The sequence below is a fragment of the Diadema antillarum genome, unplaced genomic scaffold, assembly GCF_040938485.1.
Source record: "Diadema antillarum isolate AM-2024a unplaced genomic scaffold, OU_Dant_1.0 seq00003229_RagTag, whole genome shotgun sequence".
Lineage (NCBI taxonomy): Eukaryota > Metazoa > Echinodermata > Echinoidea > Diadematoida > Diadematidae > Diadema > Diadema antillarum.
The window spans coordinates 50,829-64,267 of NW_027273814.1; the positions used below are offsets into that span (position 1 = coordinate 50,829).

General features: G+C 38.2%; 1 protein-coding gene across 1 annotated transcript in view; it reads left to right on the forward strand.

Moving 5' to 3' along the window:
• Positions 1-13,200, forward strand: part of LOC139715297 (uncharacterized) — a gene marked incomplete at its 5' end in the record, with an annotated part of 54,481 nt that extends 41,281 nt beyond the window's left edge. Inside the window, 9 exons of the mRNA XM_071626873.1 lie at positions 998-1,081; positions 2,611-2,727; positions 5,894-6,051; positions 7,079-7,244; positions 8,260-8,432; positions 9,354-9,518; positions 10,881-11,061; positions 12,327-12,457; positions 13,043-13,200. Of these exons, the coding sequence (XP_071482974.1) occupies positions 998-1,081; positions 2,611-2,727; positions 5,894-6,051; positions 7,079-7,244; positions 8,260-8,432; positions 9,354-9,518; positions 10,881-11,061; positions 12,327-12,457; positions 13,043-13,193 (1,326 nt within the window). The remainder of the gene's footprint in view (positions 1-997; positions 1,082-2,610; positions 2,728-5,893; positions 6,052-7,078; positions 7,245-8,259; positions 8,433-9,353; positions 9,519-10,880; positions 11,062-12,326; positions 12,458-13,042) is intronic.
• Between the last annotated feature and the right edge of the window lie 239 nt (positions 13,201-13,439).

The window sequence follows — 13,439 nt, forward strand, 5'->3', positions numbered from 1 at the left end:
GTGTAGCAAAAAACAAACCAAAACAATTACTGTAATACTCATCTCGTGGTCTCCTGAGAGTTGACATTGCATGTAAAATCACCTGCCCCCCCCCCCCCCCCCCGACAAATCTAACTGTTCTGCCCAAATCAGGATGTCTAAAAGGAAATTTGGAAATTCATTTATTAAATCAGATTTCCCTGTGATTTGTAAAGCACATTGAAAATACTATGTGTGTTTGGAGCACTTTGTAAAGATATGTTTTCATGTATTGTAACAGATGTGATATGATAATATTATGATTATGATTGTTATAATCACTCTGATGGTGATCTTCATGATGATGATGATTATCTTATCATTATTATTATTATCTGATTCTATTATAGATTATTGTTATCATCATTAATGCCATTACCAACATTCTAATCATCTTTATTAATTATGATCATTTGACTCACTGTACTAAGCATTTTCCATCCAAACAAGCATATACATACAATTATTTACTCTATGATGCCTATTACAGATGTTTGTGTGTTAATGAGCAAAACTAAACTTTCAATGTAAGACATGAACAATTTGTATTCACAAGATTTGCACTGTTCATATTAACGCCAATTCTTACCCATCTCATCGGACTATGTACACTTGTATTGTGGACCAATCATAAATGAATACAACTATATCATTCCATTGTGTAACAGAGCACTTGGCAGAATTTCGCATCACTTCTATACACTTACTCCTCTTAGATTATCAGAGTATATGAAGTTGTACAATTAAGAAAGAAATGGAAAAGATAACTCCTGAAGGGTGTACTTAAAGAAAATAATAAGATAGGTAAATAAAATAAAACGCAAAAAAAGCAGCAGTCGTATATCGGTGAAGGGGTTGCAATATTAAAAAAGAATTGCACAAAAACAGCAATCATATATAAGTGTTGGGGTTGTAATATGCATGTGGTTGTGTGTGAGAACTGGAATATAGCCATACTCGTTACTCATTACCTAACCAGCTGTGGGGCCAGATGAAAAGCATGATGGATAGGCTGTCGGAAGCAGAGAAAGGCAAGCAGGAGGCAGAGGCAGAACTAACCAGGGTAAGTCTGGGAGTGAGACTAACCTACGCTGATGATGGCCAATTCTTGTCACAGTCCCAAATGCCCCTTGTATGCACACCTGAAATAATGTGCCTATTTCTAAACTTATAACATAACATTGAGCTAAGCCTGCTGAGGTCTAACTGATGCTTTGATGTTTGTTAATGAAATATATTGGGTTTGAAGGAAGGAAAAGTAGTGAGAAATTATATATAAATTGATAGCGAGTATTAATTTCCCTGAGCAATCATCATTGCATTATACATGTACTTATTGCAAGAAGGAGACTACCCTGTAATATGAATAAAGTTATAAATCACTTATATTACCGACAACAACTTTAACAGATTTAGTTATGTTTGTACATATAATCTATCATATGCCTATAACAATTGCTCACGAATGCACACTCATACATGCACTGATTACTGCACAAATGAATACAGATTCTCTGTGTGATATACAAACTGCAGCTGTGCCACTTTTGTGTAAATCTGGATGACAACGTTTTTATTGTTCGTGCAAGGAAAATGCCTGATACACGGAAATCTGCTAATTTTTTGTCCATATTGAGTTCTCCATATCAACTGTAATGAACGAATCGCCATTTCCAATGTATCTTTCCAACCGATGGATGTGCCCTCCTCGTCACAAATTGTAGATTGCTCACCGACTGTTTGCCATTCAATCTTTGATGTTTGATGTCACAGTGGGATTGTGTACTTCAGTATGACAAAGCAACCAACTGACAAACCTAACATCCATGTGTATCATGAAGTCATATTTATATTACACTAATGAAATGTATTTTAGCAGGAGAGAAATCCCAAAATTTTGTATTCCACCGGCCAGTCATGCAAATTATTGTTTCTTCCACCATCAGACTTGGTGCTTTCTTTAAAAAAAAAAGAGTTGCAAATAACTTGCTCTAACATCTTGTGCAGCATTTGACACAAATGCACACAAATGCAATTGATTTCTTAGATTCAAGAGATAACATATTTGATATGAAAAAGCCACTTACTTCATTTTTGTTCTTCTTTTCTTCACCCTTGCGTTATACATGTATCTAATGGGATGCATGCTTTACTCTGTTTTCAAATTTGCAAAATTCCCATTTTTTCTGTGTTTTGTGAATGTTCGCTGGTTTACTGACTGGTGTGTGTGTTAAGCAAATAATAAATGAGGTCGTAACACAGTTTACAGGTAAACAGGTACAGGTGTAGTACATGCAATTACTAATGAGTGCTATTTTGCTGTATTATCAGCAGTCCGTACAGCAAGGAAGTGATGAATTTTTTTAAATTTTGATGTAACTATCTGCATCCACAACAAACATTCTTAATCCTGCTATTTGTAACACCTTTGATGCAAAAACTAGAGATAAACATGATTAAAGGCTACCCTAATTTGTTCCCCACCCCCCCCCCCCAAAAAAAGGCCCTCCTATATATCCTTTGTGCCTAATAAATCAAACTAACTTATAACACCCCTCCTCATTGGTCAATCCCTGTCACCCACACCCGCAGCTGACCAATCAGTACCGGCATCAGGAGGCGGCCAAAGACCTCCACCAGGCGGAAACGATGGCGGTCACCACGACACTGAGTAAAGTACAACAAAGGGCCCAGGCCGCCGAGAGGAAGGTCAATACACTTTGTCCATTTCCGTCACGTATATGGCATGCGTACCAGATATACATTGTCAAAGAACTAACAAACATATCACGCTACGCTGCATGCTAGTTTCTAATGTTAATTTTCAAGCATGTTTGAACATTCACAGGTCTTATTACATGGTTATTGTGTAATTGCTCATCTACGTACTACAGTTGCATCACAGGCATGTGCTGTTTTTACATTGCATAGAAAACCCAAACACACCCAACCTAAAACTACTCACAACCACACATATTTTGGCGATTTCTAATATATATACATCATTCCGCATGCTACAACAGTGTTAACCTGTTCATAGATATTGTAGAAGCATTGTGAAGCATTAACATTTTTGAATATCTATTCAGTATCTCTCTGTTCTTACAAATGTGTATCTTGTTATCATGCTTTTGATAAGAATAACTTTCTTGGGCCAGTGACTATAATTAAGTTGACGTGATGGTATCATTTGAACAGAAAGTCCATGAAAACACAATGATACGTATGCATTGATGCTCTTTGCTTTTCAAAAGATCCCTGGATTGAAAAAAAAAATAGAAAAATAGGATCTACACAGTACCGTAAAACGGGGTGAATAGGGACGGCGAGGTGAATAGGGACAAAACTGAGAAAAGATTTTTGATTGTGCATGTTTCATATTTGCTTGAACTTTTTTTCTTATTTTTATCACAGGATGGAAGGACCATCCAACAGTGTCCAGAAAGTGGTCCTCCTGATGTGAAAATTTTTTTAAAGGGTACAGGAGGTCCAAATAAAAAGTTTTCAAAAAATCTTAAAAAAATCAGGGCGGTCAAAACTTTTCTGCTCCTGTGGCCATTGATTAATGAAATTCGCTGAAAATGTGCATGAATCTAGCCTATTAGGTCCTACAACACACCTTTAAATATGAAATAATTATTCCAACAGGAATTTGTGACAGCACATTTTTTCTTCTCTTGGGCAAAAAATCAGTTAGACTGGGGTGAATAGGAACACCATGGTGTCGTTTGATTGGCCCTTTAAATTTTCTGTATGATTAACTATTATAATGTCATAAATTGCTCTGAAATGTTTGTTATGTCCAGCTATTTCCAAAAGTGTGAATTTTTATTCTAAATCTCTTGACAAGAGAGCAATAGATCTTTGGATATGTGGCTTCACTTTTGTATACATAGATGAGAGTGAACTTTGCTGTCGTAACCCTAACTTGGGGAGGAAGGGTCTGGGAACCCCAGCCCCACCCACCCTCTTGGGAATTTTTTTCACTGCCTAAGACAGGCTAGGACTTTTCCACTTATATTTCATGACCATTTTCTCTGTCTTCTGCATGTTTTAATGCCAATAACACATCAATTTGGGTCAGACCCATACTATAGGTGCCAGCTTATAATTACTGTAAGAACTCCCAAAATATCCCCGACATCATAAGAGTCAAGTTACACTGAATTTAAAGTGTATGAATAAGATTGTACATCATGATTTGCCACTAGAAGAAGAAGTGGGTTAATATTTGAGTGCAATTCAATGAATTAGTAAAGTTTTGACTTACTTTAGCAATCTTAACCTTTGACCTGATGGGTCACATTTTTGTATATCAGCTCATTTTGTTGGGCTGTTGCAATTTTTGTTAAAGACTGATTTATCAATGGAATAGATTGCTCTTAAATGTTTGTATATCATTTTTAAACTCTGTAGTTGTTCCCTTAATCCAATTCATTGGATGGATTGAAAAAAAAAAATGCCTCCAAACAGCTTTTTTTTGATCAAAAATAGTGTTGTCCCTGTTGACCCCAAATTTGGGGTCAACAGGGACAGCGTCATTTTATCAAAAAACATACTTTTCCCCCAAATATTTATTTTTTTCACAATACCAAATTAAAGGTTTTAGGTGGACATAAAATCCCCACATAAGATTGAGTCTCTGGGCTGCATGAAAAAAAATACAATCATAAGTACTTTAAATTTGTCCCTATTCACCCCGTGTTACAATATGAAGTTGGCATGTGTTTCTGCCATAAAGCATGGGCTGGCGCCCTCAGTGGCAAGCTCCATACATGCACTTGATCTGCTGTGGTTCGCATGATCACATGACCCACATATTTTTTTCTTACCTGATTGCTTAAAGCAGGACTGTTCATTTATCTTTACAATATTATCATTATCATTATTATCATTATCATTATTATCATTATTGTTATTATTTTTTAACCCGTTGAGGACAGACTGATTTTGCTGCAACATGCCTTTCCCATTGATACCTGCCTAAGTATACTCGGGACTCGTCCTCAACTAGTTAAGATTATGAGAGGTTAATGAGTAAATGAGAAATAAAATTTTTGTTGCTCATGACAACTTCCTCTCAGACCAGTCACAAAATGCCATCAAATAATAGACTGATTTTAATTCTTTATGCGCCACGTTCGCACGTCTGACTCAGTCGATGGTGTGCCAACTTCGCATATTCTGCTCAAACGCACAAACCCGCCCAAACCGATTGACAAATCGCCTAATGCCGCGGTACATTATGAAAGCGTTTCTCGCGATTTTGTTCCTCTCACATGCAGCTTGCATTCTATGTGGTGATTGAATATCAAGCGGTCTTCCCAACTAGATTTGAGTGTGAATTCTAAGTTTTTGTCACTGTTTTATGTGCAAAAGTCATGCCTTTACAGTAATGTAGCTACTGGTCATTCGAAAGAAAAAGTAAACATCGATTTGTCATACAATTTATGTCAAAGCAAAGCTTGGCATTTTCTCTACAACCTTGCTCACTTAATGTCCAGCTTAACAGAAATCTATAGAAGTTTATAGATTGGAGAAACAAAATTCTTTCACAAGGCATGACTACCTTGGTGTCTCAGAATAACGTGGCACACAGGGGGTTTCCACCATGGCACATAAAGAGTTAAAGTGTAGTAGATTTCTGCTAGCATTGCTAAAAGTGAGAAACCAATGGTGAGCAATAGCTTCATGGGATGCCTTTAATATCACCCTAGTAAAACTAAAATTCACAGGATATTTGAACATCTCTATTATGTCCTTTTTTTTTTCTTTCATGCTCAAATCTCACCTCACAGAAATTAAAACTACATTAATATCTCACATCTTCTAGTAACATCCGTAAAAGTTCTTTATTCTGTTGTCATCGTTATAGATACCTGAATTACAGTCAGACCTAGACCAGACTGTGCTGAGGTTGCAGGCGACGGAATCACAGCTGAAGGAGTACGGCGCCCTCAAGGTCGAGTTGCAGGACAGGCGGGATGAGGTCACAAGGCTGAAAGCTTTGGGGCAAGATGACAAAATGCAAAAGTGAGTGGAGGATCTTGGCAGACAGTGAACCAAGAAGTTCATGTTGCAACCTTATAGTTTTTCAACATGTAACAGTTGCAAATGAAAGACACAATATTTCAGATTTATTGTATGAAATTAGATAACATAATCCTGTGTAAAAAAAAAAAAAAAAAAAAACAGCTTTTATTATATCTCATTCAAAAGCTTGTCAATATTGACCGACAAGCCTAAATTGTTGTTATTGTTGTTTCCTTTTTCATTCTTAATTACCCTTACTAGTGGTTTTACAAGGAAAGTACACCAAGAGAATCTTTTGTTAAATACATTATCTGAAAAGAAGTATCTATGTGTACCTAGATGCACACCGGGATTTAAACTGTGTTGTAGTTTTATGTACAAGTGTGCGTACTCCTATCTGAAATATCAGTTAATACCGGTATACCTCATTCAAAAATGAAGAAAGAAGTAATCAATTCTTTGCTTAGAAGACTTACAGTGTAGTATGACTTATTTTTTTTCCAAGCCCTATTCCATGTGGGATGTAATGATGAAATTAAATGAATCCAAAGAAAATTTGATATATGTTATCTGTACAATGGTATATGTTCATGTGGCATCTGTAACCATATTATGCATATCTTTAACTGGCCAGAGAATTTTGATATGTTACCTTGACAATGGTACCTATTGGGATCTACATAGTGTATGACTACTGTAAAACAAGGAATGTTCGCTTGCATTTAATTTCGCTAATTTCGCGAGTTCTTGTCTACACTATATGCACTGAATGCCAGTGGCTGTTCGCGAAAATTTCATGCCGCAAAAAAGGCCGTCGGCTCCGATTCGCGAAAAATTCATGCCGCGAATATATCATGTTTTACAGTATGCTATAATTGTACAACTGTACTGGACTTACAGCTGTACATGTAGTAACTCTGATAGGTAATCTGTGCAATGATACAGTACTATGTATTGTATCTCTACCTATACCCCTGTATATCTGTAGCTGACTACAATATCTGTCTGTGTGTCTATCTGTCTGTAGGTCTGTGATGTCACAGCAGATAGAGGACCTGAGGCTGCAGCTGAAGACCGGCAGGGCCCTGGAAGACCAGCTGAGGAAGGAGAACGTAGAGCTGAAGGACCAGCTCCTAGAGATTCAGGCTAGGCTGGCACAGGCTGAGGATACCAGTAGGAACGTCTCAGACAGGGTAATCTCTTTATCCTTTGCATACACCTTTCACTTTAGCATACTCTGCTATTTTGAAGTTGGTACATACAAAATGTACGTGGTATTTTAACCTGTTGAGGATGCCGGGATTGATTTTGCTACAGCACGTATTTGCCGTAGATACATTGTGTACATGCATGAGTATACTTGGGACTCTTCCTCAACGAGTTAAAACAGAAAACTTTTGTGTCATTGATTTGGGTCATTTCAGTGAACATTGGATAACTTCTTTATTCTCGCTTATATTTCAGATTGTATAAATACCTAAAGGTTACACTATTACCTGAGATATCAATAGTTATATTTACACTTTTACCCTGGATGTGCTTTGTATGACAATTGGCAAATGTCTAGAAACTCTCTGTCAAATAAAGATTCCTAAATGGTGACTAAAGCACAGTAAGAGTACATTGTTTGATTTGTAAAATTTTCTTTCAATGTTGTCAGGCATGCATGAGAACATCCCACAACATTAGTGTACCTACCATGTAAATGCACCTAAAGGATGAGATACAATTCTTGATAATAATGATTCTTATAATAATGTCGATGATGATGATGATATCAGTTACGATAATAGTAGATTACATGTTCGAATCTCACTGGTTTCATTTTTCCAACATGTTTGTTAAAATTGTAGATCAGCAGTTTATAGTAATCTAGAAATACAACGTGTACAGCTGGCGTCATTTGAAAAAATCTCGTACAATGCATCTTCTTCCTCTGCATGAATAATCTCTTTCCCTCAATAATGATGATTATGATGATGATGATGATGATGATGATGATGATGATGATGACGACGATGGCAATCATCATCATCATGGAATATCATCATCATCATAATCATCATCATCATCATCATCATCATCATAATCATGCTTGTATATATGGTGCACGGGTCTGCCTTTCAAAGGCCATGGTGCTTAATAAACTTCTTCGTGTGGGGGATTATTTTTGATAAAGCCCAAACTACTTTCCAATCCTTCCTCCAGCACAACATGGCAGAGCAGAGCAGAAGTTCCCTCCTCCAGCAGCTGGGCACCCTCCAGGGGGAGAACGAGAACCTGAGACAGGAACTCCTCCGGGTCTCCAACCAGCTGGACGCCCAGCTCCGCAAGTACCAGGACCACAAGACCAACACCAAGACCAAGCTGCAGCAGGCTAGGTGAGGACCAAAGATTGGGGGTTGACCCTTTCACCACTTAATACATTATGCACAGACACTTACAGGAGAATGAAACCCAAATATACTGTATAAGCTGTTATTTTTTGCGAGGGTTAAATTTTCGCAAATTTCGCGAATCACAGTTGGACCGCGAATTTAACAACATGTGAAAATGTCACCATACACTTAGGTAGTAGTGCGCTTATGAAGGCCTCTGTGTCAATTTGCGAAAACAACATCTCGCGAAAATGTCTGTGACCTTCTCACTCGCGAAAATATCTGTACGCGAAAAAAACAGCATACAGTATACCAGGGTAGACATGTTTGACTGTGAGTCCAGAAATATTGATAAAACACATCTCAATGAAATGTGATGATTCATTTCTCAAAAGTGCACATTCCTTACATTTCTTACTGACTTGTTCGAGCTAACTTTAGTCCCCCCACATTTTGAAAGAGGTAAGCCATATGCTCTTTCGCTATGCAAGAAAAATGAAAATACATGTATGTTGAATTCTCTGTATGTTTCCTCTACAAAGTGTATATCGCTGTCCTACTGTGGCATCACAAATTGTCATAGTCTTCTCATTCAGCGATGGCAGTACTGAAACTAAAAAATCATGGCTATTGAATAGCTGATATGATTTTCCTTAAACCTCATTGATGTGTACTACACAGTGTAGTACTAGGTATTTCTGCATTCCTTCAATCCATGTAATACATTTGGGTTTCATTCCCCTTTAACTTGCCATGTCATTTCACATTTCTCTTTATATGAAGAAAGATAGTAAACATTAATTTTTACAAGAACAAAAGAGTAGAGAAGAAGATCTATGATGTGCAACGTGTGATATGATTTAGTGTTTTGTTTTGTTTTTCGCTGTGACTTTCCTCTTTTCATTTGGACTGCCATTATTTCAGAGAAATTTTCAACAAGCAGAAGTCGATGTTAACGGACAGCCTGATGAAGTTGCAGGAGGAACTGAACATGGCGAAGACGGAGCTGCAGAAATCCGGAGACGATCGATCCAACATGGACAACAAGCACCAGACGTTGCTCTCAGAGCACCGTGAAGTTCTCTCCAAGTAAGAGAGAGAGAGTGCCCTCTAACCTCAAACTAGTGAAGTTTAAAGAAGAAAGTACTGTAAAAGTGGAAATTTTCGCGCATTTCGTGTAACCAGAAGATAGTGCGAAAATAAAAACACGCGAATATTTTTGCATGTCACATGTTCCAATATATAAATGATGCACAGTGTCAGTAGAGTGGATCGGTGAGAATTGGATGCGCGAGTTTAGCTTTGGAACTGTTTAAACCCACGAGCATAGCGAGTGGGTTTTAGACTGTTCCAAAGTTAAACGAGAGCATCCAATTCTCACTGATCCACGAAATAGGCCTGTCCATCATTTGTGTTATAAATTGGGCCCGTAAATTCATGAAATACAACCATTTTCCCCATCATACGTCCGGTACACCTACAACAATGTACAGCGTTATACAAGACTTGAGCCACGCATTCGGATTTTACCGGATGCATGGCTCAGTGTGGATCAGTAGAAATCAATGCATGACAATTGACCAATCAGATTGCAGAGATTCTAAAGCCCATTTTATAATAGTTAATGTCCTGATTCCGCGCAATTAAAATTATTCTTAATTTATCTTACCCGCTTGAGTGCGAAAAATTACTCATGCGAAAATACCCACTTTAACAGTAACAGGAATTTGTTTTGCAGAGAGAGTACTGGTAACTTGGCTCTAGTTCAGTGGTTGTGCTGCTGCCCGGTATGCTGTAGGTGACGCGGGTTCAAATCCCCAAGCAAGTTCATTCTTTTTCATGTGGTGTTCATAATAATGCAGATCAGGCATACAATCTCATTCATGGAGAGTTACCGCAAAACAAAACAAAACAAACCAGGAAAAAAAATCTTCCATAGAAGAAGAAAGAGTCAATGAAACGTTCAACAGAAGTGTTCTTTTTGGGGAAGTGCCACCTTCAAAGGAGCTTTGCAATGATAAAAACCTTATTTTGCGTTAACAATGCTGGATTGTCGTGGAGTCTTTCATAAGTTGTAGTGACTACAATTGTATAAGAATTTCATTCAGTTCCTGAGTGGTTAACCTGTTGAGGACGAGTATACTCGGGCTAGTGTCTATGTGAGATGTGTGTTGTAGCACAATCAGCCTGTCCTCAACGGGTTAACCCAACTATTCATTCTAATCAATCTCATGAGGGATTTTACCCCAAAATGGTGATGAAATAGTTTTGTCAACCATGGAAGTGCCTAACCCTTTGAAGACTAGTCCGGAGTACACTCAGTCAGATGTCTGTGGGGAAATAGCAAAATTAGTTTGTCCTCAATGGATTAATGGGCCCATAGGGGTTAATTGCTAGGCATGCTTCAAACAACTATTGAGTGATAGTGAAACATGCTATCTACCCATCTAGGATGGCCGAGCTGGAGGAGTTGGTGAGAGACCAGAGCAGGGACATCGGGACTCAGGACTACCGGGTCAAGTTCCTGGAACGGGAAAACGCCATGCTGCAGGAGCGCATCGACACTCTCAGCAAGCAGCGAATGGCTCTAGAAAAACTTGTGCGGGAGTACCGGCTGGAGAAACAGAAAGATGTGAGTTTTTTTCTGACCATTTTCTTATCATATTTCATTCTTTTCTTCTGCTGACCTCTTATTCTTATGGTGATTGTCATTGACATAATTCCAGGCTCTCGATTGCCTTGGAAAGTTTCCTTCATTTTTTTTTTAATACGCTTTGTTGTTTCTTTAATACTATTAAAGGGTGTGTACAGTTCTGGTCGAGGTGAGGATTTAGATTTTAACGTTTTGCAAGATATTCAGAAACCACTCTATGAGATGTCAAAGAGCATGCAATTCTAAGGGGTATCAAAAGTTTATTTGATGGAAATCGGTTTTGAAATGGCTGAGATATCCAAAAACAAGGTGAAACAAAGAGATCCTAAGAAAAGGCGTGGCCTGTCGCCTTTTATTATATCACCACTTTTTTTGATATCTCAGCCATTTGAAAACCAATTTTCATCAAATAAACGTTGAATCCTTCTTAAAATTACATGCTCTTTCATATTTCATTAGATGTTTCTCATTATGTCACTTAGGAATGTTCAAAACATGAATCCCCACCTCAACCAGTACTGTACAGTCCCTTTGATATAAATTATTATTTGAAGTTAAGACTTAGTCTTTAGCAAAGCAAAACAATGGCATTGCAAAAAGAGGGGTGGAGAGTATGACCTGTGTTTAGTGAGAAGTCCAGTAGAAAGTGGAAGAATTGTTGTTTAATGGATTGCTCGTGGATTTCACTGAAGAAAAAAGCAAGAAAGTAGATGCAGACATTGATATAATGTGATGCTTTTGTATCTTACACATTGATAAAAGAAATGATTGATTGAGCCTATATCTAATAAACATCTGATAAGTCAGGTTGAGTTTGGTTTAATGCATATTAGCTTTTACTCCCTAGAGTAAGCACTCATTTTGAAACCTGTTTGGAGCATTAGAACACAAACAGCATGATGATTTAAAGAATGTGTGTAGTATCTCTGAAGGGGCACTTTGATGTGGTGGACGAGACTTTTGCCTTTCAAACTGAGGTCCTGAGTGTGAGACCTTCCAAGTGCTAATGTCCTTTGACCAGATGTTCTTTATTCATGATGTCCCTCTTGACCCAGATGTAAAAAATGGGTAAATGGCTATGCTGGGGTAATGATAAAGGCAGGTCCTCTGGTGAAGCAGTGTTAATATCTAAGACACTACTCTGGGGAAATAGAATGTACAATTGTAAGATCATAAAATATGACTATGACCATCATGAAATATAATTGGGATTACATGTCCGTGATTTCCGCTGTGCTTCACAGGATATCAACCGGTCGATAGGAGGCGTGCCAAGTACTGCTGGCTTTGGAATGATCTCCCAGCCCCTAGGGAGCTCAATGGGATACATGCCATCAAAGACCTCCCCAAGCAGTGGTGTTGGCAACTCGCTGAGGTAAGATGAGTTAATCTGTATTGTCTTCAAATGCATCACTGCTGAAGAAAGCAATGAATAAGCCAGTTCAGAGATAGCTCATGTGCACATGGGTACAAATGACCTTTCATTTTTCTGAGTTGGTTATGCACTTCACTCAATTCAAAGCGACATAATGCAGCAGCTTGCCCAACATACACTGTAGCAATGTTTGGAACTCGTATTCAAACAAAGAATGAACCTGCGTAGATGAAGCGACCAGAATGGTTCGTCAATCAACACTTTGGGAAGCATCCATTTCATTGTGCTGCTTTGAATACATTAACAAACTTTTTCTGTTAACATTAATTGCCAAATACCAGGCTTGCTGTCAGGTGGATGTACTGGCAGGCACCATTTATAAGGATTACATGAATAATCATAGCATTACAGATGCTTATCTCAGTGAGTTTAAAACCAACCAACATGTATCTCTCAGTACAAATGACCTTTTTCTGCTCATGCTCAAACTGGAACCCCAAACTGGCTTTTTGACTCAGAAGATATTATACCAAAGATTGTATTCATATTTGTTATATTTTCTTAATATGCTCTCATCTCTTTCAGCAACCTGTCCACTGCTGACCTGCCCAATGGCCACCATGACGGTCTGCTGGTCAAGACCGGTCAAACCAGCGGGCTGGACCTACATCCATCCGTGGGTCTGCCATTGCAGAGTCCAAGCAGCACATTCATGAGCAACAATGGAAGCATATGATCAAAGGCCTGTCACAGTCCCACCCATTGACATCTGTGTTTAGTTGCAGGATAAATCTTCTAACCGGAGAGTTCCCACAGTAAATGTACTGGGACTGTAATTTGGAAGTTTCAGCCACATACAGTGTAGCTGAACAACTGAATATTGCCTGTGCTATGTGCCTATGCAACATAATGCCAGTGTTGTATTGATGTTTTGTGCTCAATGTGTAATTCCTCAATGGTCACATGCTGTACCTGCCCAGCA